Source organism: Gambusia affinis, linkage group LG03, assembly GCF_019740435.1.
Source record: "Gambusia affinis linkage group LG03, SWU_Gaff_1.0, whole genome shotgun sequence".
In the NCBI taxonomy this organism is placed as follows: domain Eukaryota; kingdom Metazoa; phylum Chordata; class Actinopteri; order Cyprinodontiformes; family Poeciliidae; genus Gambusia; species Gambusia affinis.
The window spans coordinates 5,249,082-5,271,949 of record NC_057870.1 but is presented as its reverse complement, the minus strand read 5'-3'; the positions used below and the strand labels follow the sequence as shown (position 1 = coordinate 5,271,949).

The window sequence follows — 22,868 nt, the reverse complement described above, 5'->3', positions numbered from 1 at the left end:
GTGGAGGTGAAGGGGTGGAGGTGGGTTGAGCTCTGCTGGAAAGCGCAAGACGCCATGGATGGCGGTCCTTATCAGCTGGGGCTTGGACGGTGATTGGACGTGACGAGTCTTGGACCGGCGTTGAGCAATCAACGGTGATGAGCCGGAAGTTCCGGCTGGATGATGGAGGTGGGGCTAAAAGAGTCTTCCAGATTGAATTTGCGCCTAGGCTTCATTAGTACAACACAAAAACTGTGCCAAACATCAAATAGGGTTTGGAGGCATATTTAGCTCTACTCTACTAATCCTGACTTGACAAAGAAAATAGGTAAACAAACAAACAAACAAACAAACACATGAATGCCACGCGGATTTAAATACATTTTAATGATCCAGAACAAGATGGGATGGTTTAGTGACAAAGAATGCTCAGTAATTAGATGTCGAATATATCTGATAAAAAAATATATATATTATTTAATAGTAAAACTATTCCGGAGTATTACAAACCAGTTGAAGGAAGAGAAATAAATATACAATGGGTAAAAGAAGTATTTGAGACATTGCCAACTTTTCAAATTTTTTTCCCTCTGATGAAGAACGGAGAGGAATTTCCATCATCGTTCCAGAAATCTAACAAAACAAACAGAAAAACACACTATGATTTTTAAATAAATAATCTGCATTTTATTTCATTGAATAAATATTTGATCACCTTCCAACCAGGAAGAAATCAGTTCCTCTTTAAGAAGTCTTCCTGCCTTACCAGTCATTTCTTGTATCAACTGCACCACTTTGAAACTGTTTACTGACCATGACATAATTATCATAAAACAAAAAAAACAAACACCTGATCTCCATCAGACTGGAGCCCCGCCTTAGATCTGATGATGATGGGAAAGGTGAAGGATCAGCCCAGCACTCCACGGGATGACTGGTCAATGACCTGAATAGAGCTGGGATCACAGGCTCAAAGGTTACCATAGTAACGCACCACTCCGACTAAGCGCCCAACGTCCCCCTTCTCAAGTCATTACATTTCCAGGCCAGCAGGACGTTTGCCAAAGACCATCTGAATGAGGTGGCAAGAGGGAAGGTCTTGGTCAGACGAGACCAAAACTGAACTTTTGACGTGATTGGAAGGAGAAGAAGAAGAAGAATCCCAGTAGCACAGGCAAAACACAACAACTAAAAGTGGCTCCATACGAAGATTTCAGTGAACTCAATAGAACAGTCTAGCAACAGCCTAGCAACAACCCTAAAACCTGAAAGATCTGCTGGGGATCTGTATGGAGGAGAGGATCAAAAGTTGTGCCTTAGAGCAAACCTGGTCAAGGGAACGACAGGAAACGTACAGGAACGTTTCCATAGCAACACTGTAAATTCTGTTAATCTATTGTATCAAATACTTAAATAATTAACCAATAAGCGCACATTTTAGGGGAAAACTTTACTTTTACATTGAATGAGAGTGAGGGGAAAAAAAAGCTACAATGGAAATAAATATGAAGAAAACTCATGGAGGTCTGAGAGACAGTGGAAAAGGGGAAAAGGGTTCGTGCCTTTTCGCTTTCTCTTCCTCTCATGGCAATATACACAATTTTTCATAAGTCAAGCTTTTAACGAGGCTCAAGGTCCGCTCTGTGAATGAGCCTCCTCTTCAGTAAACACAAGGACCAAGTCAACTTTTCTGATAAATCCATTATCGCACTCAGGCAAGCGAGCAACATAATGTATGCACAAATTCAAAAAGATGTCTTTTTGGTCGTTTAAAAAAAAAAAAAAAAAAAAATTCCATCTGAGCGCTGCTTTGAAACACAGACATTCTCAGATCAAGGACTTTGTGTTTCTGGGCTGATATTTGGGTTGCCATGTCCTGAGTCTTCAGAATCTCCTCAGACTCCCTCTGTCAGCAAAGCACAGGTGAAAAAAATTGGGTTAAAAAAAAGTTTATCCAGCTTGATGGTTAGAAAATATTCTGTGAGTTCGACAAGAGCCACTCAACTGTCTGGTTGAAGAAAATATCACAGCACAAGTATCTTAGAAAGGATAAAAAGCTTAAATACTTTTTCTCCCAGTGTTTCTGCATAACCGCAACATTTTTTCTCGTGGAAGGTTTGGCAGCAGTTTCTTTAAATCTCAGTGTGCAATTTTTATTTATTTATTTATTTATTTTATTTTATTTTTCAGCATTAACACTGACTGAATATCAGCTCAGACCGCAAACTGGGCTCATCGACCTTTTCTCGCTTTTCTGCAGTGGTACTGTTAGAAACCGACTCCATCTGTGATTCTAGCCCGAGGCTTGCTTAAATGCATGGAGTACTTTGTGTATTTGCCCGCATCTTGGATTTGAACAGATGAAAGCTGATGAAGTTGAAGGTTAAAGTAGTGGGTTGTAGAGCTGAATGCAGATTAGCTTGACTGACAAAAGATCATTGTTACGCAACCGTACGGTCAGAAAACCTCTCCTTCTCGGCGAATCTTCAGCATGGATCCGTCCGCAGTGAGAAATTGTCCAACGACACACTTTTCAGCTTTACTGACGAGGAACTAACACGAAGCCCTGTCCTTGAAAAGTTTCTTCAACAACTGCACGAGGTTTCTCTGACTGAGCGAGGGAAGGACATGTGAGTCGAGGTTAACTATTTCAGTAAACGGAGTTTGTTTTACATGTCATAAGCATTTAGCCTTGCGTCGCCAACAATGTGGGGGAAATAATAATCTATTTCAATTCAGTTTTGCTCATGTAAACAGCCGGAGTCATCCCGGTGTGTGATACAGAAAAAAAAATTAAGCTCAAACGCATTTCAGTTCGGCTCGGTGTGCTTCGAAAAAGGTTTTTGCCCTCTTACAGATTTGTGTTTGTTTGTGTGTGGTGACGTCTTCTCAAAGTTGGGCGACAGGAAGTTGCATTACATACTTCCTCTAATCATTCATATAACTTATATGAAAAAAAACCTTTTAGAAATGTGGATTGTGGACATTGACATTAGCGTTGGGGACGTCTGTGCTGCTGCTACCTGTTTAGCATCGAGATGCTAATTTAGGCTTATATAGCTTCTCTCTGGACTAGCCCATTTTAGCACAACTTGAACACGACAATAGTCGTCTTCGGCGTCCAATCAGATTGTAATGTGTTTTCTGAAGCAGGAAATCCAGACAAAATACATGATGCCTTGAGGTCAACACCCATAAAAATGTCTGTGCTGCAGACCACCCTCTGAGAAATACCGAACACGTCCATCTGTATCTGATGGAAGTTTTGGAAGCCTCTGATCCCGATTTGGTCGTGTTTATAAGTCAAAGAATGCAATCCTCACGTCCTCATCGGTCGGACGCAAGCATGGTCGATGAATCGGGTGAACAATGGTGTCTTCAACTCAATTATTTGGGGTACAACAATGAGGCACAACACCTTCGATACAACTGAATCTGTTAGAATAATTATGTTTTGTTATCATTCTTACATTAGCAGTTTTACTAGTTTTGTTTTTCTTTCATAGGTTTAGTATTCACAGCCCAGAGAGGAGGAATTTGTTAAACCGTGTGGTTAGTTGTTTCTCTGCCATTAGCAGATTCACATGTTGATTGACAGTCCTAAGACCCGCCTCCTGGCTTTGGTTGGTTGTTTTTGGTGCATTTCTTCAGACAGCAGTAATAACTCAGGGAGGAGGTTTAGGACATCTATCTTTTCACAGATTATTTGTCTCGTATTGTCATAACATGGTGACAGTTTTAACAAATATGTAAAAACAAACACATTTTTTACAAAAGCTACCTACTGCAGCTTTAAATGCTTTGAGCGCTATTGTAGTTTCTCTACATATAGCTACTGCTTATAGAGGGATTTAAATGTCAGTCTCTCCAAACTCTGGATGATCATAGATATATTTTTGCTATTTAGGTATAGTCTTTCCTTTTCCTTATTTTGCACAGAAAATTAGGTTGACAATTTGACTACTTCTTTTTTTTTTTTCTTTTTAACTTAAGAACCACAGAGGAAGTCGGGCTTGAAAAATTACAGTTATCTTTCAACCTCTCTTAATCTAATCCATGTTTAATAAAAAGAAAGAAAACAACGTGGGGAGATGTTAAGTCACAACAGCTGTAACCATGACCACAGAGTTTGTGCATACAGACAATTTGCAAATTGTTATATTAAAAATAACAGAACCATTGTGGCTGAATAACAGAACCATTCGTTCTCAACAACTGAGACATCGTGCAGTGAGCAGGTACTGAATGTAAAACACTTCACCTTACTTCACATTTTCTGTGGCCGTGGGTGTCATTGAACAACGCATCACATCTCCCATCTATTAAGTGAAGTTAATCTATAGAGGATACTGAAATGCCCTTGAGTAAATGAATATTTAACAAAGCACATATAACACAATTTGAGTTAAGGATTTTTAAGAAGGTTAGTCAAGTTGTAAAAAACAGATACCATCTTAGAAGTGGAATAATACACAATGCCTACAATACGAACTTTAACTGATGTTTTCCCACTTCAATAAAGAACATAGTTTAAAAAAAAATCTTGAATACTTTTCCCATTCATACTACAGAAGCACACTCCATCTTCCTTTTAATTTGCTCCAACCTACATCACAATAACATAATTTTATGTGTTTTTTTTGGGCTCTGATTTAATTGACTACTCTATAGAAATTCTGCCGGTGGCAGTTCTTCGTCACCAACCCACACAAAAACTACATGCGTGATACCACAGTGAAGGCCTTCCATAAATATCATCTCCAGCCTCTACACATTTATGCCTTTCTGCCAAAACGAAAAAACAAAAACATTAATTTATTGCTACCTTGTGGGAGTCATAAAGAGCTTATAAATCTGATGGGCTTTAGTTTTTATGTTATGTTTTACGTTTTATTTTACTTTGATGGGCCGTGATAAGCGGCTGTAGAATTAAAACTGCAAACAGAAATATTGAGTTCCGTTTCTGACTGATTAGTGAAAATATTGGCACACTTTTAATGTGCCAATCTAGTGGTGGGGCTAGATTCAAACTTTTGACTGAGTTAGTTGCAAGGTCTGCAATCACTAAATTGCATTTTAATGGAAAATTAGGACATTTCTGAAGAAATTTAAACGGGGCCTGCCAAAGTGTGCCCGTCCATTAGAACCCAGCACTCTGATGTTAAAAATTAGCATCAATGCTAAAGTAAGCTACAATGTACTCAATAGCTTGTGGAGAGTCACAAGCATGTTGAGTAACATGAACTTACTCCATTAAGTATGTTAAAATTACTGTGTAAGCTAAAATTAGAAAAAACCAAACTTTGGTTCAGTTGTTTTTTTTTCTTCTTCGTCGCTCTCTGCTTCACGCTGTTACGGTTGCTAGGCAACATGAGTTACGCTGAGGTGGGGGCGGGGACAGTTGGTGGAATCTAGTCCGAATTCACAGCTTTTCTCTTTCAATCGTCTTTTATTCGCGGTCTGCAAAAGACCGGTCCTTCGAAGGATACAGACCCTGAATTCGGACACAGATATTGACTTCCTCCATTCATTGTGCTAAACATGGTTAATAAATAAAAAAAAAAAGATAGCTAAAAGCCTTTTACTGGACAACAGCAGTAAAACAGTGCAGTAGCTATTAATAGCCACAAACGTTTGGCATTAACATCGTGGCTAATGTTAATGCACTGCCTTCTGATTTTTTTTACTTTTTCTAAAATTAAAAATCAGATGTTTACTTCGTGGCACTTCATTACCAGAAAACACGCTCATCTCTTAGCAACAGATTGTTATTGTTCAGAAAACATTACATTTCTTCTGCTCTTTTGAAATACTACTTTTAATAAAAAGTAAGACTACTTACAAAAAATTTTGCAGAAAATTGAAAATGTTTCTTGCCAGTGGTGGTAAATATATTATAAAACAGACATTCAACACAGAAGTAAAAATCTGTTTTGTACTTTGTGGCAGTTTGTTACTAGAAAACGAGCTCATCTCTTAGCAACGGGTTAACAACAAATATTGTTATTGTTCAAAAAACAGAAGATCTCTTCTGCTCCTTTGACATACTACTTATCTTACACTACTTACTACTTAACAAGAATTGTACAGTTGGTGAATTTTGCAGAAAAGTGAAAATGTTTTTTGTTTGCCATTTGTGGTAAATATATTACAAAATAAGGGTTCAGCGCAAAAGTAAAAATCTGATTTATACTTCGTGGCATTTAGTTACCAGAAAATTTTTTTTCATCTCTTAACACCAAATTCAGAAACAATATTATTGTTTATAAAACATAAACTCTTTGGAAATACTGCTTATCTGTTAAGACACAAGAAATTTACAGTTGGTACATTTTGAAAACATATAAATTATTAAACATTAAATTTCTTCTGTTCTTTGACATACTACTTATACTACTTAACAAGAATTGTGCAGTTGGTGAACTTTGCAGAAAATGTAATATATATTTTTGATGGTAAAAATATGAAACAGATATAAACTTGTCTGTAGTAAGTGTTTCTTTTAATTTGCTCCTCTCCTAATTGGACACAGCTGAACGCTGCTGAAAGCGATGTGTTTTAATATCTAATACTCTGCCTGCAGTGTGGCGGTGGGGCCCGTACTTTGAAGCCAGATTGCTGTACGTGACTCAGGAGAGAGCAGGCGTGTTTGCACAATTCATCAGTGAGCCGGCCACATTCAGCAGGAGCAGCGACAGCAAAACACTCTTCACATTTTGTCTGACTGTAATGGAGCGCCGGAGTGATGGGCTGCTGGGGAACGCTCTCTGGAGTGGAGGGATTTCTTGTTTACATTCTGATTTGTCTCATTGTATGGAAATGATCCTAATGATCATAACAGTTTTCTGGGGTTTTTTCCCCATGTGTGTCAACAGCAGGTTTATATCAATGATGCTAGAGAGAGGAGTTTACAGATACGCCAAATAATCTTTGAATCTCATGTGGATTTTCTGCTTTCGATGATTCAAATCGTTCTTTTCCCTGCATGGATTGCGTTAGCATTCGACGTTCAGGTTAAAAATTTGTATGGCCATGTTCTGGTTTGACGCTTCTTATCATTAACGCTATAAATCTGTGGTTGTTTTTTATTATAGATCAATTTTTAGCTTATTTTTATGCGTTTCTGTGGGTCTGAGCCAGAGGCTGTTCCAGAATAACAACGTTAGCCTGACTTGTCAATTCAAACTAGACATAATGCACATTTGTGATCATTATCCTGCAGAAAGCCATGGAGGACTGGACCATATGTGGGGGGGGAACAAAGAGAGTGGTAGCCATGGGTCATACAAAATGTGATTTCATTACACAGATTGTGAACATTTCATCCAATATGTAATGAAAACGGCACATTTATGATTGGAAAATTACACCAGATCAACAAAGAACATATGTATTTATATAAGTATGTTTATTGCCTGTTTAAAGCTGCAGTATTTAACTTTGTGAAAAATGTCTATGTTTTTTGCGCATTCGTTAAAGCTGTCTCTTTGTTCTGACAGTGTAATATGAAGCTCCTTCTCTTTCTCCCTGAACTCCCTGATAAATGGACCGTCAGAGCCAGGGGGAGGGTCTTAATGCTGTCAATCAATAAGCTTGTGAGGCAGGATAAAGTTTATTATTTCAGGTGGGTAAATTGTGGGACATGCTGACAAACATATGGAGGTCCAGGGTTATGTTCATGGTCCCTGTGTAAGGCTTCACACCAGCCATGTTTAGTCCAGCCTAATTTAACTCTAGTCTGTTTGTCTAGAAAATCTGGTTTGTTCCAGGAGGTGTGAACATGTAATTGAACTCTGATGCCGACCAAAGAAGCAAATTTTGGTTCACTCAAAAACTGAGATTCGATTGAAGTGAAATCTACTGCACATGTGAATGCTAAGAGAACCCGCCCCAAAAGTAGGAAGTGGTTTCTGCATGGAGCATTCTGGGTAAATACAACCAAATCAAACATGATGGTAGCGCTAGAATGGCTCGCCGTCTTTTATAAACATACAAAGCAATTCACTCCAGGTAAGTTACGTCTGACCACAAACCCAGCAACACTGCACAGGTTCAGCAAGGTGCATGTGTACGACAGCACACTCACCAGCTCTCAGCGTCTGCATGCAGCAGTCCACCTACATCTGAAGGACAATACGTTATCCGTGTAGTTGATCACACACAGTCAACATGATGAATTGTGACACGCATGCTGAGCAGGAGATGTGTGGATATCCTTCATCCGACACCTAATGCAGCCTGGTGTCCCAACCTCACCAGGCGATTTAACAACTTGAAATGCGGGACCCAGAACTCTCATTCTGGTCCGGGAGGTAAACAGCTCACTCATCAGAGCGTGTTTCCACTGGCAGGTTGGTTGAGGGGAGCTGGAGACTCCAGCTCCTCGCTCCGGGGGAACGTCACTGCTGCAGATTATGAATGTGAAACTTCCTGCTGCGTAGGCGAAACCGCTTCCCGTCGAGACGTCCGATGTTTTAGGAAGTATTTCCAACTTCCCTGGAGTTAAGCTCCCAGGACAGACTGAAGTTATTTTGCTTCTTTATCTCCAACTAAAAAGTAGAAAAACATATGATTAAAAAAAAGAGCTTTGCTGACAAAGGTCGTTCTGTGATTTATTTAGCCAACAGAAAAAAAATAAAAATTATTATAGAGCCCAATTAAAAAAGGACAGTGCTGTATTTTATGCTATATTTTACGTTCCTCTGGAAATGCTGAGACCAGATATAAGGAGCAGAGCAAATTACACTGAAACTGGGATTCAGAACTGCAAATGAGGGGCAGCTTTAAACTCTGGCATCCACTTTCCATAATGACCAAAACAATCTGCTGAGTCAGTCGAGATTTGTTAAGCAAATAAAGAACCACGTGATTACCTCCATTATTTATTTATTTTTTATTTAAATGCGGCATTTCTTATTAGCAGTCTACTAAGAAATTGGACGGCGACCAGGATTACTTGATTTTCGGCTGGATTGATCGTGGATGGGTTGGCTTGAAGAGCCGACTTGATGAGGTGAAGAAGAAGAAGAGAATCCATGGTTGCTATGGTTGCTATGGTTGCGGGCAACAGGTGGTCAGCTCCGTTTACTTTAAGTTATAGGAGTCGATAATAGATTCCACACTGTGCTTTCCGTCACACCGACCACACAGAGCTAAACTCCTACATTTCTTGAGAGAAATTCCTTCATTTCCCACAATTCCACTGAGCTCAACAAAGCGCCTCATTCTTACTTTTCTGCCGAATAAAGACGTTGTTAACATCCTATCCAAAACACGGCTAATCAAAGCTGCTGGTTTTAATGGCCGTCAGACTTCTTGAATATGATTGCATCTGAATCGACATTTATGAGTGAATCACTGGATGAAAGCAACCATCTATTTATTGATTAACCCAAATTCATTTATTTCTAACAAATGAATGGATGTGATTTTTAAACAAAAAGAAAGAAAAGACATGGTTGATCAGAATTAATTATTTACAAAGCCTTTAGTTAGCACCTTGTTTGTGGTCATTTTACTCTGCCAATAGGATATCTGAAGATGACGCCGTTATTGCATGATTGTCTTTGTTAAATCGTGAATCATCTGGAATCAAATTCAAGTTGAAGGAATAGGAATCTGTTGTTGCCCAACATTCATGCATTTGCATCATTTCAATGGGTGCATGAGCGTGTGTGTGTGTGTGTGTGTAGGTGTGTGTGTGGGTGTGTGTGTGTGTGTGTGTGTGTGTGTGTGTGTCAATGTGTCACCTGGAAGTGTGAAATAGTACAGTGATGTAGAAAGCTCCCAACAATCAGAGGTGAACAGCAGCACAGGGCAGTTAGCTTCACCTGCAGGCATTTTGCTTTCCAGTAGATAAATGTATTATCAATTTCTTTAATTACTGATTACCACAGAGCTTTTCTGTTTATAGTTTTTTGTTCTCGTCTTTTTTGCTACTGGATTTTTGTTTTGTGCACCGCTTCGATTTTCAACACAGCCTGTTCATGTTCTTTGTTACGACGATGAACAAATGTCATCTTTTGACTGGGCCGCTCTAATAAGCGGACATTTAAACCATTTCACTCTAGCTCTGCCTGGATGCTTTACGTCGGTGGACCTCCACCCCACTTTCACGTTTTCCGGTTAAATCTGGTGAGTTTGTCACAAAGTTTGCATTGTTCAAAAACAATGAAGTAATTTACAGTGAAGCAGCTTGAGGCGCGTTGAGGGAGAGCAGAGAGCAAGGTGGTGTGCTGTCTTTTAACTAACTGAAGGAGACTCATCATAAACTAACAAGCTTAGTTTATAATGTTCCAATATAGGCCTACATGACTGTGACTGTAACACACTGTCTCCTATTTGCACTGTAACCAACATCTGTGTTATGGCCCTTAGCGGCTGGATTAAGTAGGAGTCTTGAGGCAGATAAACGGTGAAGACCCACTGGGTGTTTCTTCACCAACATTTAAAAGGTTCACACCGACAACCCTGCTCACAATGGCCTAGCTACACCATCTGCTTGGTGAATCATCCTTTTCACTGAGTTCAAAAGTAAAAAAAATAATAACAATGTAATTATTAGATGTCGTTAAATGTTTTCCTTATGAAAAGAGCAAGCAATTAAGTCAAAACATGTTAAGTTTAAGAGGATCCTCCTCACTCACACTTCAAAATAGATCAAAATACATCAGTCACAGTTTCTAAATGTGACTGACGTGTGTCTAACTTCTGGAAAAAATACTTACTCTCTATAAAATCTACCAAAAACATTAATTAACTAATATTAACTTATTTGTTTACAAGTATTCTCATAGGTAAAATCTCAGATTTTTATACGTACGTATGAGTTGAAAAACAGGACAAATACAAAACTTACATTTATGCACATTTATCAACTTAAATTCACAAATCTAGATGTATACACATGCATTTTTAATTGACAGTAGTCTTATCTCATACATAACTCCTTGTGTTGCCATAGCAACTAAAACAAACAAAAACCCGACACAGGTTGTTTGACATCATCATGTCATCAATGTTCTCATCGATGATGTCATAAAGGTTCAAATGATTATTACTATCATTCCAAATACAAGAATTCTCAGTTTGCTTTACAACTTGGTTGGAGGTACAACACTTTGAGAGAGAGTCGATTTCAAACAGGGATTTTAGAAACTATTTCAACTGCCGTCAAAATGTTTTTTTCTATCGGTTGGGGCATTGGATATATTGTCACCAAAGGAATAGAAAAGTTGCTGGGACATCAGATTACAGATGAAGACATTTCAGCAAAGCCCTCACTTGACAAAAATTCAAAACACTTTGATTCTGACGTTGTCACAGAAGAGGATGAAAAACACAGTGGCTTTTCAGCGAAGAGCTCAGATGATCTCAAATTTAAGTATTTTGGATTTGACGAATTCGTCGAAGACTGTATAAAACAAAAGGATTTTTCAGCAGAGACCTCACCTGCCAAATGCTCAAAACCCCTTGATTTTGACATCGTCACCAAAGACGATGTAAAACACAGTGCCAATTCAGAAGAAAGCTCAGCTGAAGACGAACAATTTAAATACTTTGGATTTGACGTTTTTGTTGACAGTTGTGTAAAACACAAGGATGTTTCAGGAGAGAGCTCGTCTGATGAAAAGTCCAAATATTTTGGTTTTGACATTGTGGCTGAAGATGATACAAAAGACAATGGATTTTCAGGAGAATTGAAAGAGGATTCTCCTGAAATTAAAGTTGAGGAAGTTACCGTCAATACCGAGTTGATAGTTAAGACGTCTGGAGACACTTTGGAAAGCGTCTGTCTGCCTGATACCGAAATGGAGCTGGAATTTGAAGCTCACTCTGGGGATGATTTTGTTGATGTTCCTTATGAACAAATGGATCCAGCAGTGAAAGAAAGTTGTGAAAGCCAGGAAAATCTGTTGACTTTTGTAAAAGTCTTTGAAAATTCATCAACAGAGGAAGCCTCTTCCGTTGAAATTCAAAACCACACAGGCCATTTTGACAACCGGGACTCTAAAGAGATGGATGCTTCATTTAAGGAAGTTGACTCTGGAGACAGAAATGCAGCAAATGTTGTGTCACATTTTGATGACGTCTCTGAGTATTCTTCATCAGAAGAATGGTCTTCAGAAGAAGAAACCTCAAACAATGATTCTGAAATTGATCCTGGCCATTTTGACAGCATTTATGCTAAAGACATTCATGCTTCCTCTGAGGATGAGGAAGTTTGTTCTGGAAGCCCAAATGCTGCGAATATGTGGACAGATTTCGGAGAAGTATATGAGTATTCTTCGTCAGAGGACTCATCTTCTGAAGAGGAAATCTCAGAAGATGGAAATCAGGATGACACTGATCATTTAGACTGCATGGATGTAAATATTTTTCCAGCCATGTACTTCTGCAAATTCTCCAACTCCTTTTTCAACTGTTGGATGAATTCCACAACACAAAGTATTATGAATTTGTCTGTTGTCAGAAGGCTGGTGGCTCAGTTTCCGGAGGAGATTTCTGATATTTTTGCAGAGACACCATTATTTGCGCAGTGTTTCTTTAGAGCAATGTACCATCCAGGCAGAGATTTTCCACCACATGAAGTCTTTGGTGTTCAGAATGAGCTGGTTGACACTCTAAAGATTAGGGATGTAAAACATCAGGACAAGCCAGGAGTCCTTTTGTTTTACATGTCACACTGTCTGGCCCAGTGTGGCATCTACACAGTCTCTAAGCTGTATACAGCTGACTACTGTCAACAATGTCAGACGTGTTCACAAATTACTCGTACCCTTGGTCCTGTCATTCCTCTACCAAAGGAACAACGAAATGACACAACATCAACTCTTTTGGAGTGTTATTGGAGTAGAATTTCAGAAAGTTGCGACACCTGCAAGTCCAACAAAAAGAGGGATTGCTTTTTCAATAATACTGATGTGATGACCCTGATACTGCCATGGCCAGACAGTCCGGACGATGCAAGACATCCTGTGATACCTAACAGAGTCCTAGAAGTACCTGTAAAATGCGGAACTCAGACATATCATCTCTCCTCCGTCATTTGCTGGAGACAGGCAACTACTTCTGACACCAGCAGCCTTTACACTTATCTGATGTGCGGAGAACTGGTGTTTAAGGCAGAGGATGAGCGGGTGTCACTGTCAAATATCGACTGTGGAGCTGACATTTGCAGCAATGGGTACATCTATATCTATGAAAAAACCACAGAAGGACAGGACGAATACAGTGTAGGACGCAAAGTGACAACTGACCAACAACAAAGATAGTGCTTCAGACACATTTTGGAGGAAGTGTGTGGAACATGGCCCACACATGGACATGTGTGGGTCATTATAATTCTAGATATCAGAGGTTTAACATCAAACTATTATATAGAGTTAACTCCTTTGAGATTTTTGATCTATAAAGCAGACTGCTGCCCTGTTGTTCTAGAGGTCAAATAGATATTATTACTATATCAATGCCATCATGCATTTCCCTGCATGATGGCATTGATATAGTAGGATCTAATTAGATACTAATTAATATGGGTTGTTGCTATGTTGTTGCACGGAGTTTTTGTTCAATGTGCCCCTTTTTAAATTTGAGCCCCTGCCCCTCCAAAGGTCTCTGCACGGCCCTGACTGGCGTTTAGCACAACTCACTGGTTCCATCTGTGTATTTCCATCCACACAGAACCGTCCATTAGCTGCCTGGTCTTAAACCGCCTGCAGCCCCTGAGGACGTCATTAAACATCTGCAGGAGAAAAGGGGAAAGCAGGACTGATCCCCTGACGAAACGGAGTGATTCTAAGTCGATCAGGGATGATTAGTGGAAGATGCATGAGAGAGACATGTTTATATTCGTAGACTAACCTCATTACAAGAGGCCACGGTTCAGTATGGTGAACTGCCAACAACTTTAGAGGAAGCTCAAAGACTAATAATGTTTTGCTGGATTTTACTTGCTTTCATTAGTCAGTTGCAATCTGTAAATATTTTAATATGGTTTGCTATTACACTTCAGCTCTTGTCTGTAGGCTGTTTTGAAACTCAGGCCACTGAGGTTGTACAAGTGTTGCTCTCCACAGAGCAGTCAGGATCCACCTGGCAGGCTTCACTGATAACCAGTGTGCTGCAAAGCTAAAGATTATGCAAAAACTTATGCTAACTAGCTGCAGAAGCTGTAGTATCTTTTCAGCTTTTTCTTTTAGCCAGCATAGGTTTACTCTAGGTTATTTAAAAAAAATAAAATAAAATAAAATAACCTTTCCTGTCTTTCCAGGAAAGCAGTGGAGATGTGAGCGGCGTCCAGCAAAAGGTTCAACAGATGCTGAAGGCTGGTTCAGTCGTTCATCTCGGCCAAAGTTGCTATTGCTTGTCCCCTAACTGTTTGTAGCAATTTAATGTTCACATTAAGTCATCTCTCAGAGAGCCAATGTTATCGTGTTATTAGTACAATCACATTAGTTTTAATGGGGCAGCATTATAGATTTTTAGCACAATGCTGTAGATGTCAAGTATGACTTAAAGGAAATTTGACTTTGTGGTTTTTTGCCTTGAAATTGGGCCTCTGTCTCTTTAAGTAACTCTTGCTTTTTCTTACACTCCGCCTTCAGGAAGTGATCACAACATCCATTAACCCGCTAATAATGTTTTTACCAGCGTTTCACAGAGAGAGCTACTTCTCTTAAACAGCTGAAAGGGGAAGAAGACTGTTGATCCTAAAGATTATCTTAAAGTGTGACAGTAGCTGCGTTTTTCCATTCACCATATCATTGTGCAATTTGACATTTTATAAATAAATTCCCCTAAATGGAAACACGGCAATTTAGAAAAAAACAACAAAACTCTCTTTTGTTGGCGTTAGGATGAGGTTTGTTTTTTTTGTTTTGTTTTGTTTTGGCCATGTTGAGATTGGTTGATTTTGCGAAACTTCAACTGAAACATTTTTTTCACATCATACAAGTGACACGATCAACAACTGAAGGCTGCCACTGGCGCAAACCAACAAAGAAGAAAACGACAGGAAGTGGTCAGAAGATCATGATGTGGCATGTTTTGTAATGGAAATGCTGTAAAATTTGTAACTGGTGGTCCAAACAGGTATCCTCCTGAGACCCAGAGAAAAAAAACGTTTTTGAATTTCTTTTTTTCTTTACATTACATGACTCTTTGAAGTGAAAAAAACATCACTACAATTGAAAAAATTTCAAAACATGTTTTTATTTATTTTTTTTAGAGTATGTCCTTTGGAGAGGACATCGGGACTCTCTTGTGGCAAATATGAACACATTTCGAGGCATACATTTACCTCTGAACTCTGACAATCTTTAGTGCTGTAAATTTCAAATGGCTGCATTATTTAAGCCAGTGGTTCAGATTTCCAGGCACCTCATTCAACTTAATAAAAGCAAGCTGATTAGTGTAGTTTAATCAGGTGTGTTAGTTCTGTTTTGGTTTGTGGTAGTCCATAAAGCAGTTCTTCTTCTTTGAGATGCAGAGGTACATATTGCATTTGATGCACTTTATGTAGGTTTTTCCAGTGCATCCTTCTGCTCTGCACCTGGAAGTATTAGGATTGTCCATCATCTGTGGCAAGTGGACAGCTCCATACTTTCTCACTTCCTTATCTGGCTGGGGCCTCCTTCTCTTCTGTGATGGAACGTACTCCTCATCATTCGACGCATCAGATTCAATTGGATTGTGTTGGCCTGACTGCCCCTGGGCAATCAGTTCCTCACCTAAGAGCAGTTTGAAGTCATGGCATTGGAGAGTTTTCTTCATAGGTCGTGCCAAAGCTTGGCTGTCTTCCTTATACTGTAACCAGGAGTTGGTGATGGCCAGATCGAAGAAGTGTAGGATTGTGCGTACAGTCCACTTCCTTGTGCGGTTAGCCATTCTATAAAAGCTAAGCATTCTATCACACATATCAACCCCACCCATGTTGGTGTTGTACTCTGCCACCACTGCAGGTCTGGACACTTGAACATGCCTTTTGTCTTTCAGTGACCATCTGGTCCGGGTATCCTGGGGCTCTATTCCATGCACTGTAGATGCCATGAGTGCAGGTTTATTGTCAACCCATTTTGTCACAGCCAGCTCAGGATGCTTCCTTGTCACCATTACGGAGGAGCCTCTTCCTTGTTTCAACAACTCTTTATCAGATGTAATGTTACAATCCTTTGGGAGTCTATTTTTCATCAGTGTTCCACTTGCAGGAAGACCCATTTCTAGAATTTATCCAGTAGTTTTATTGAGGTGAAGTACCTAGACAGACAGACACAAACACAAAAAAAAGTTAAATAAGTGTCATTTGTTTACAGAGAATCATCAACAGCACCACATTTGACATTTTCATCATACCTGTCAAAGTACAGGTGAGTTCCCCTGGGAATGGACTCAGTCAACCGAAGAACTGCATTTGCTCCTATTCCAAGTCCTGCGTCTCTGCCGACGAAGGTGTTTTTTCCTTGGTAGACTTCAAAATCCAATACAATTCCAGTTGGAGTAGCGAGAACAAACACCTTCAATCCGGTTGGATTTGGCTTGCCAGGAACGAATTGACGGACTGGACATCGACCAGTAAAGGGAATCATTTGTTCATCAATGGAAACATTTCCTGGCCTGGGAAGGTTTAGGCAGCCTTGTTGCACCTTCTTCAGAAGTGTACTGACTCTCCAAAGCATATTTAGCTTCCTCTCCTCTTCAGTTACATCAAGATCATTAGTGATTTTCAGAGAACATCTGATCTTGAAAAAGCGATCCCTTGTCATGGACTCAGCAACTGTTGGCACTCTTGTTTTTTTGGCCCAATACATTTTGATTTTTGGGTAACCAAGGCATGCCATGTACACCGAGACTCCAAAGAAGGTCTTAATCTCCTCAGGTGTTGTATTCAGACTTGAGCCTGACACCTGAATCTGTCTCTGGTTTGTGCAAAAGGACATGTCCTCAAAACCTTTGTTGTCAATGTACTGCTCAAAGTATTTTGATGGTGGCCAGTCTACACGGTTTGGGGCAGTACAGACAACCTCTCCGGAGTCTTCCAGCACAGGCAGGAATCTTAAGAGACAGACAAATACGTTAAATAATTATGTCCTCTAAAAGTGATAGTTCATCCAAAAAATACTCTTATCTGTCTAAGCTTATCTACTCTTGTCTCAGAAGCCTACGTGTTAGTTTTGGTCCAAAGTGGGCGACGGGCCCTTGCATCCTCAATTTCACTCTCCTCTTCCTCACTTGATGCCTCATCCTCTGAACTCCCGACCTCAAAATCACCGTCAATCTGTCCCTCTTGGTCCTCCTCATCTGACAAATCTATGTCTGAGTCTCCATCACTAATCCGGTTTAGGATTTTCTCTGCCTCAGTCAGTGAGCTGACTTCTATTAAAACAGGTTAAAAAATAAAAAGCAAATCCTGATGTCCTCTATGGAGGACACACATAAACAGGTTATGTTTTATCCCAACAAATAATTAAACTGCTCTGAAAATTCACCTAACTATTTCGCAGGAACTGCGAAACATGAAATAAAAAGAGCCGTGAGGGATGGAGAAAAGGAATTATTAAGGGGTACAGAAGCAACTTGAAGGGAAAATTAGAGGCAGCAGAGAGGCGTACAGGAAGAAGCTGGAGAGTAAACTCCAACAGGGCAATAACCAGCAGGGTCGTGTGGTCAGGGATGGAGAAGATCACAGGCCTCAAGCGAAAGACGGGATCAGTCTGGACAGAGCAAATGAGCTGAACACACTGTCCAACAGGTTCAGTTCAGGAAGAACCTCAGCATGATCCTCTGCTGCTCCCAGCCATACAGACATCCCATCCTCCTTCCTGTCACACCTCTTGTTGTTTTCTTCCACCTGTTATTTGCTCTTCTGCCTCTACAAGTTGCTCTTCAACTGTGAAAGAATAATTATGTTTAGGAGCAAAAAAAAAATATGACATCTTTTTAGTAGAAAAGCAATAATCCTGTTTAGTTCAAACCATCTAAGTAAAACTAGCAAGTAAACTTAACGTGGCACAAGTATGGAGAGATTAACTGGGTTGTCTCTTTAAAGAGGCTGATGATTTCCTGCAGAGGTGGTTTCTGGGAAGCCAAAAGATTTGTATCAGTCAGACAGTCCCACTGATTGGTTAGGAAATCCATATATATAAATAATATTACATACTTGAGATATATCTATCTTGACTGCTTTGTGTCCTGGGGTGGAAACAATCATCTTGTCTAGAATGTGAGCAAATCAAAGAAGATGACCAGATTCAAAGAAAAAAAAAGTTTGTCCAATTCTTATTTCCATCCAGGGAGAAGAAGTGGACATGGTGGAGAATCAGCCTGGTGAGAACCAAACACTTGTTCTGCTGGATAGAAGGTTTGGCCTTCTGCATATTGAGAAATTACTGCCTGCTGGAGGCGTGGACTCTGTCAAAGTTTTGAATTTCACCCACTCGCTAAGGCTAACGAGACATTCATTCATTACTTTGAAGCTACGGCTAACTTGAACCTACTGTCATGAGCCATTAACATCCCATTATTCACCAACATCTCTGGCTAGGAACGAATCACATCCACTCGAGATACAACATGTGCAGCAGCTGCAGCCTGCAGCTCACATACCGACTTGATTCTAAGACCGCGGGTCTTTTTCAGGTCTTAAGGGACAGGCGTTGGTCGACTCGGATGTCTCATTCTTGTGACTTAAATGCAACTAGAGACTGAGTCTCGAACTCAAACCGCCGTCTCTGATGCTCACCTGCCTTGTGCCGTTCCTGAGGCTCTGCACCAGAGGCGCCTGAGTCGGATCATTTTCATAAGCTACAGACCAATTCAACGAATTAGAATATTATCGAAAAGCACTTTTATTTTATTACCTTTATTACTACGTGAAACATTATAAATCAAGCACAGGTGGATGTTTGAAGGTCTTTATATCTCTATATTGTGATTTTTATGCTTTAAAACTTGAAAATTACATCAGACCAATTTCAAAAACAGAAATTTGAACCTAATGAAACGTATGTTTTTACACCTGCTTAAAGGTTGCGACTTTAAAAAGCTACTTTTTATGTGACAAACGAGACTCACCGGGACATTTTCTAATTTGTTTAATGTGACTGTACTCTTGAGACTCGCTCTTGGAAACGCCAGAGCTTGTTTTTCACAGAAGTGGAGCCTCTTTGACGTTCTTGCTGATTGGATGAATGGCTGACTAGAGAGGAATCTTACCACCAGCAGTGTCCGTGTCTGTGAAGCCCTGTTGAAGTGAAGCAATTATAAAACCACGTTTCCTACAGGTGGTCACCATGGTTGGGGAAAGAACAATGCTGTGAAGGACCCTTTATCTCCAGAGCTCCCATTCTGCTCTGGTCATTTCTGTCAGAATTAAATCAGGTCCTTTTCTCCCTGATCTGCCCATCAGATCAGTGAAATGATACTAGATTTTCTAATTAAGTCCGTCTGTATTAACCTTCTCTTAATCAGTCATTTACATTTCATCAGGCCTCCTGATTCTCTGCAAACTAAACTTCATAAAATCTCCACTATGAAAACTTCAACTTTAGACTTTTGTCTCAAACGTTTTTCCATCTGCTACTAAAATCCACTTAGAATAAATGCTGCCTTTCATTGTATTTACTCAATCTAATTTCTTAACATACCTTTGGGAAAACAGAATTTACCTCATTTTTGTGTTTAGAGCACACTTTGAATTTCTGAAAAGTTGTTTAAAAATCTGTCTGAATCGTAAGTTCCTTGTGAAATAGGCTGAAAAGTCACAAGGACGACCAGGTATTTGAGTTTAAATACTTGACCTTCAAACGGTACAGACTTTTCTGTTGGGGTTAGTTATGGCAGCAAGGGGATGTTTATATTCAATAAGGGATTTCATAACACATTATTGGAGCTTTATGTAACAGTGTGGAGTGAAAGTTGAGGAAAAGATGAAATTTAATAACGGCTTACAGAAGCAGAGCTGGTTGGTGGATCAGAGGAAACACTCGGCCAGCCAAGAAAACCAAGGTCAAGAGATGAGTTTGTTGGATACAAGGTCAGGCAGGCCTGGAGAGTAAGACTCTAGAATTGCACAAATACTTGTTGTTATGGAGTTCTGCTTAAAGAATCTGAACGGAAAGAAATTCAATGGCTCCACCGCCTCACAAGAATTTGCGAGGGTGGCAATTATTGTCCTTTAAGAAGGATCAAAGAAGAACCTTTCCTCTGTGGGTTTGGAGGGAGAGCCTTTGGTTTTACTTCCTATCGCTTCATGAACGTAGCAAATCTTTGAACGTTTTCAATGCTCTCTTTGAAAAATGTGGGTTTTACTTCACGTGCAAATCCTTTACTAAAAAATCCCTCCATTTGATGTCGGTGAATAAGCACTGATTAGTACTTCTGGTTCAGAAAGACTGGATCTTATTTTTCATTAGACTCGCATGATTTCTCAAACATGCATGAAAGAATCAAAGCAAAGCTCCAGGTACATTTTTGACGAGGGAATAACGTTATAACATGATGCAAAGCTCAAGAGTCAAATTTACATAATGCTGCCCCTTTAAAATGTCTGCTCTGTTTTGTCCTCTGTTTTCTTCTTCCTGTATGTTGAAGCTCTGATTACAGCCAGGTTAAGACATCATATAATGAGCATCAGATTTCATTAGATGTTTTTTTATCAATTTTCATTATTTTAACCTCACCTACAGTTCAGCTAATGTTTAATGGGATTCAAGCACATGTGGGACTCTGCATATTTTTATTTTATCAGCATGTCGGTTTTGCATTTTTTGAGTATGTTATGCAATACGGACTCCAAAAATAAAGTAGTAAAAATCCAGGCATTAGTAGACATCGTGTGAAGGTGTGCCAAATATTATTTCCATACTATTATAAATCCCAGGTCACACGCTGCATTTCTGAAGTAGAAAATGAATCCATCTCTCAGATGACTTATAAATGCACAACCTGCGATGTTCTGACATACGTAAAGATTCACTTCTCAGCATAACGTGCATGAGACTTCTCTGCCTCCAACTACCACTAACTTGCTGTTTTGTGAGAAACACCTGTATTCACTGCATGTGTAACATGCAACCCACAAAAACAGGTTAATTAATTTATACTATATATATATATATATATATATATATATAAGAAGTTGGGCCTAATCAGAAGATTCTAAATTCAAGGGAACCCAGGTGTGAGCAACAACAGAACACACAGTGTCTACAAGAAAAGAGCAAATATTTAATATAATAAACAATTGTGGATCCACATTTAAAACAGACGAACAAATACTGCGCGCTTTTAAAAAATAACTAGAAAATTCCTGAAGAAATTTAAATGGGGCCTGCCAAAGTGTGCCCGTCGGTTTGGACCCAGCGTTCTGATGCTAACAATTAGCATCAATGCTAAAGAAAGCTGCAATGTAATCAATAGAATCAATAGAATCACAAGAATGTTAAGTAAACTGGACATGCACCATTCAGTATGATAAAGTAAGTGTATAAGCTAAAATGAGCGAAAATGCTAATGTTAGCGTGAATGCTCTCAGTAGCATGTGGGATATAACATGGCAGATAAGTAAGAAAAATAGGTAATAGCTTATTTAAGCTAAATGGCTAATGCTAATGAACTGCCTTGCTACGCAAGGCAGCTCCCTAACCTGAGAGAACCAGATAATGCAGAATGATATCATTGTACTTACACGGCGTGCACTATTCAGAGGGGCATATAGAGGCTTTTATTTTGAAATTTGCAGTAAGCTTCATATTAAATGCCCACACTAATCCAGTGTCTAAGAGTGCTTTGGATAAACCAATCACATCAAGCAAAAATGAGCAAATATATGATGTAAAAATTGCCAAGGCTTTTATTTTGAAATTTTCAGTAAGCATCATAAGAAATGGTCAATCTAATCCCATGTGTAACAGTGAATGTGTTAAATCGTTTCTATAATGCTCAAAACACAAGTAGTTCTAAAGGCCAGCTCAGTCCTCCTCTGTAGTAACTGACAGTTCCACCATGTTGTAGTTCTAACCTTCAGTCTTTGTAGTTCTAAAGAGCAGCTCAACTGTCATGAGAATGAAACACACAGGGAGAGATGGAATCCTAATAGTTTTAAGCAGTTACTTTTTCTGATCAAAGCAGGCCAAACATATCTTTACCTAAGTGTTGCCAATAGCATGTGGGGTATCTTTGAATGTTTTCTGTAATTGACTTACTCAATTCAGTATATTTAAAATGACTAATAAGTAAGAAAAATAGCTAATAGTTTATTTAAGGTAAAAGTCTTATCTTAATGATCTGCCTTGCTGCGCAAGGCAGATCCCTAACCTGAGAGAAGAATATAAAGCATTCTAATATTATTGCATCGCCTTACGGCGATGCATTAACCTGAGGGCAATATGAAGGCTTTTATTTTGAAAAATAAACATAAGCTTCATATTAAATGCCCACACTATGGCGTTTTGGTTGTCCTATTTAATATCATTAGGTCAAAGGTTAATGCCATTGCACTGGCTTGCACTGGCTTTTCCTCTCATAACCTGAGAGGAAAAGATAATATAGGCTGATATTATTGCAGCACCTTACGGCGCTGCACTCACCTGACAGAGATATTGGGGCTTTTATTGGGAAATTTCCATTAAGCTTTATTTAAAATTGACACATTAATCCTGTGTGTAACAATGGTTTGTTAAAATAAGTTATAAAATGCCCAAAACACAAGTAGTTATAAAGGCCAGCTCATTCCAGAGTGTCCTCCCATGAATCAGCTGCTCTGGCCTCATGTGTTCCGTTGCTATGGTAATGGATCAGCTGCCAACTGTCATATGTGTGTGAGACAGAAAGGGGGGAAAAAAATTCTATCTTTGTGAGACACCCAGCCAATTAATATGGAAAAAGCACTC

At 39.3% G+C, this 22,868-nt stretch overlaps 1 protein-coding gene across 1 annotated transcript; it reads right to left on the bottom strand.

Moving 5' to 3' along the window:
- Positions 1 to 15,434: 15,434 nt before the first annotated feature.
- Positions 15,435 to 17,365, bottom strand: LOC122828085 (piggyBac transposable element-derived protein 3-like). Its single transcript, XM_044111336.1, has 3 exons — positions 17,142 to 17,365; positions 16,333 to 17,031; positions 15,435 to 16,236 (listed from the first exon to the last, which is right to left on the bottom strand). The coding sequence occupies exons 2-3, from the start codon at positions 16,914 to 16,916 to the stop codon at positions 16,200 to 16,202; spliced, it is 621 nt and encodes a 206-aa protein (XP_043967271.1). The 5' UTR covers positions 16,917 to 17,031; positions 17,142 to 17,365; the 3' UTR covers positions 15,435 to 16,199.
- Between the last annotated feature and the right edge of the window lie 5,503 nt (positions 17,366 to 22,868).

Bases quoted from the DNA above. Each gene is read 5' to 3' on its own strand.
- LOC122828085 (XM_044111336.1), bottom strand. From the start codon at position 16,916: ATGTCCTTTTGCACAAACCAGAGACAGATTCAGGTGTCAGGCTCAAGT. The intron at 16,237-16,332 runs GTATGATGAAAA...CTGTCTGTCTAG, and splicing joins ACTCACCTGTACTTTGACAG to GTACTTCACCTCAATAAAAC.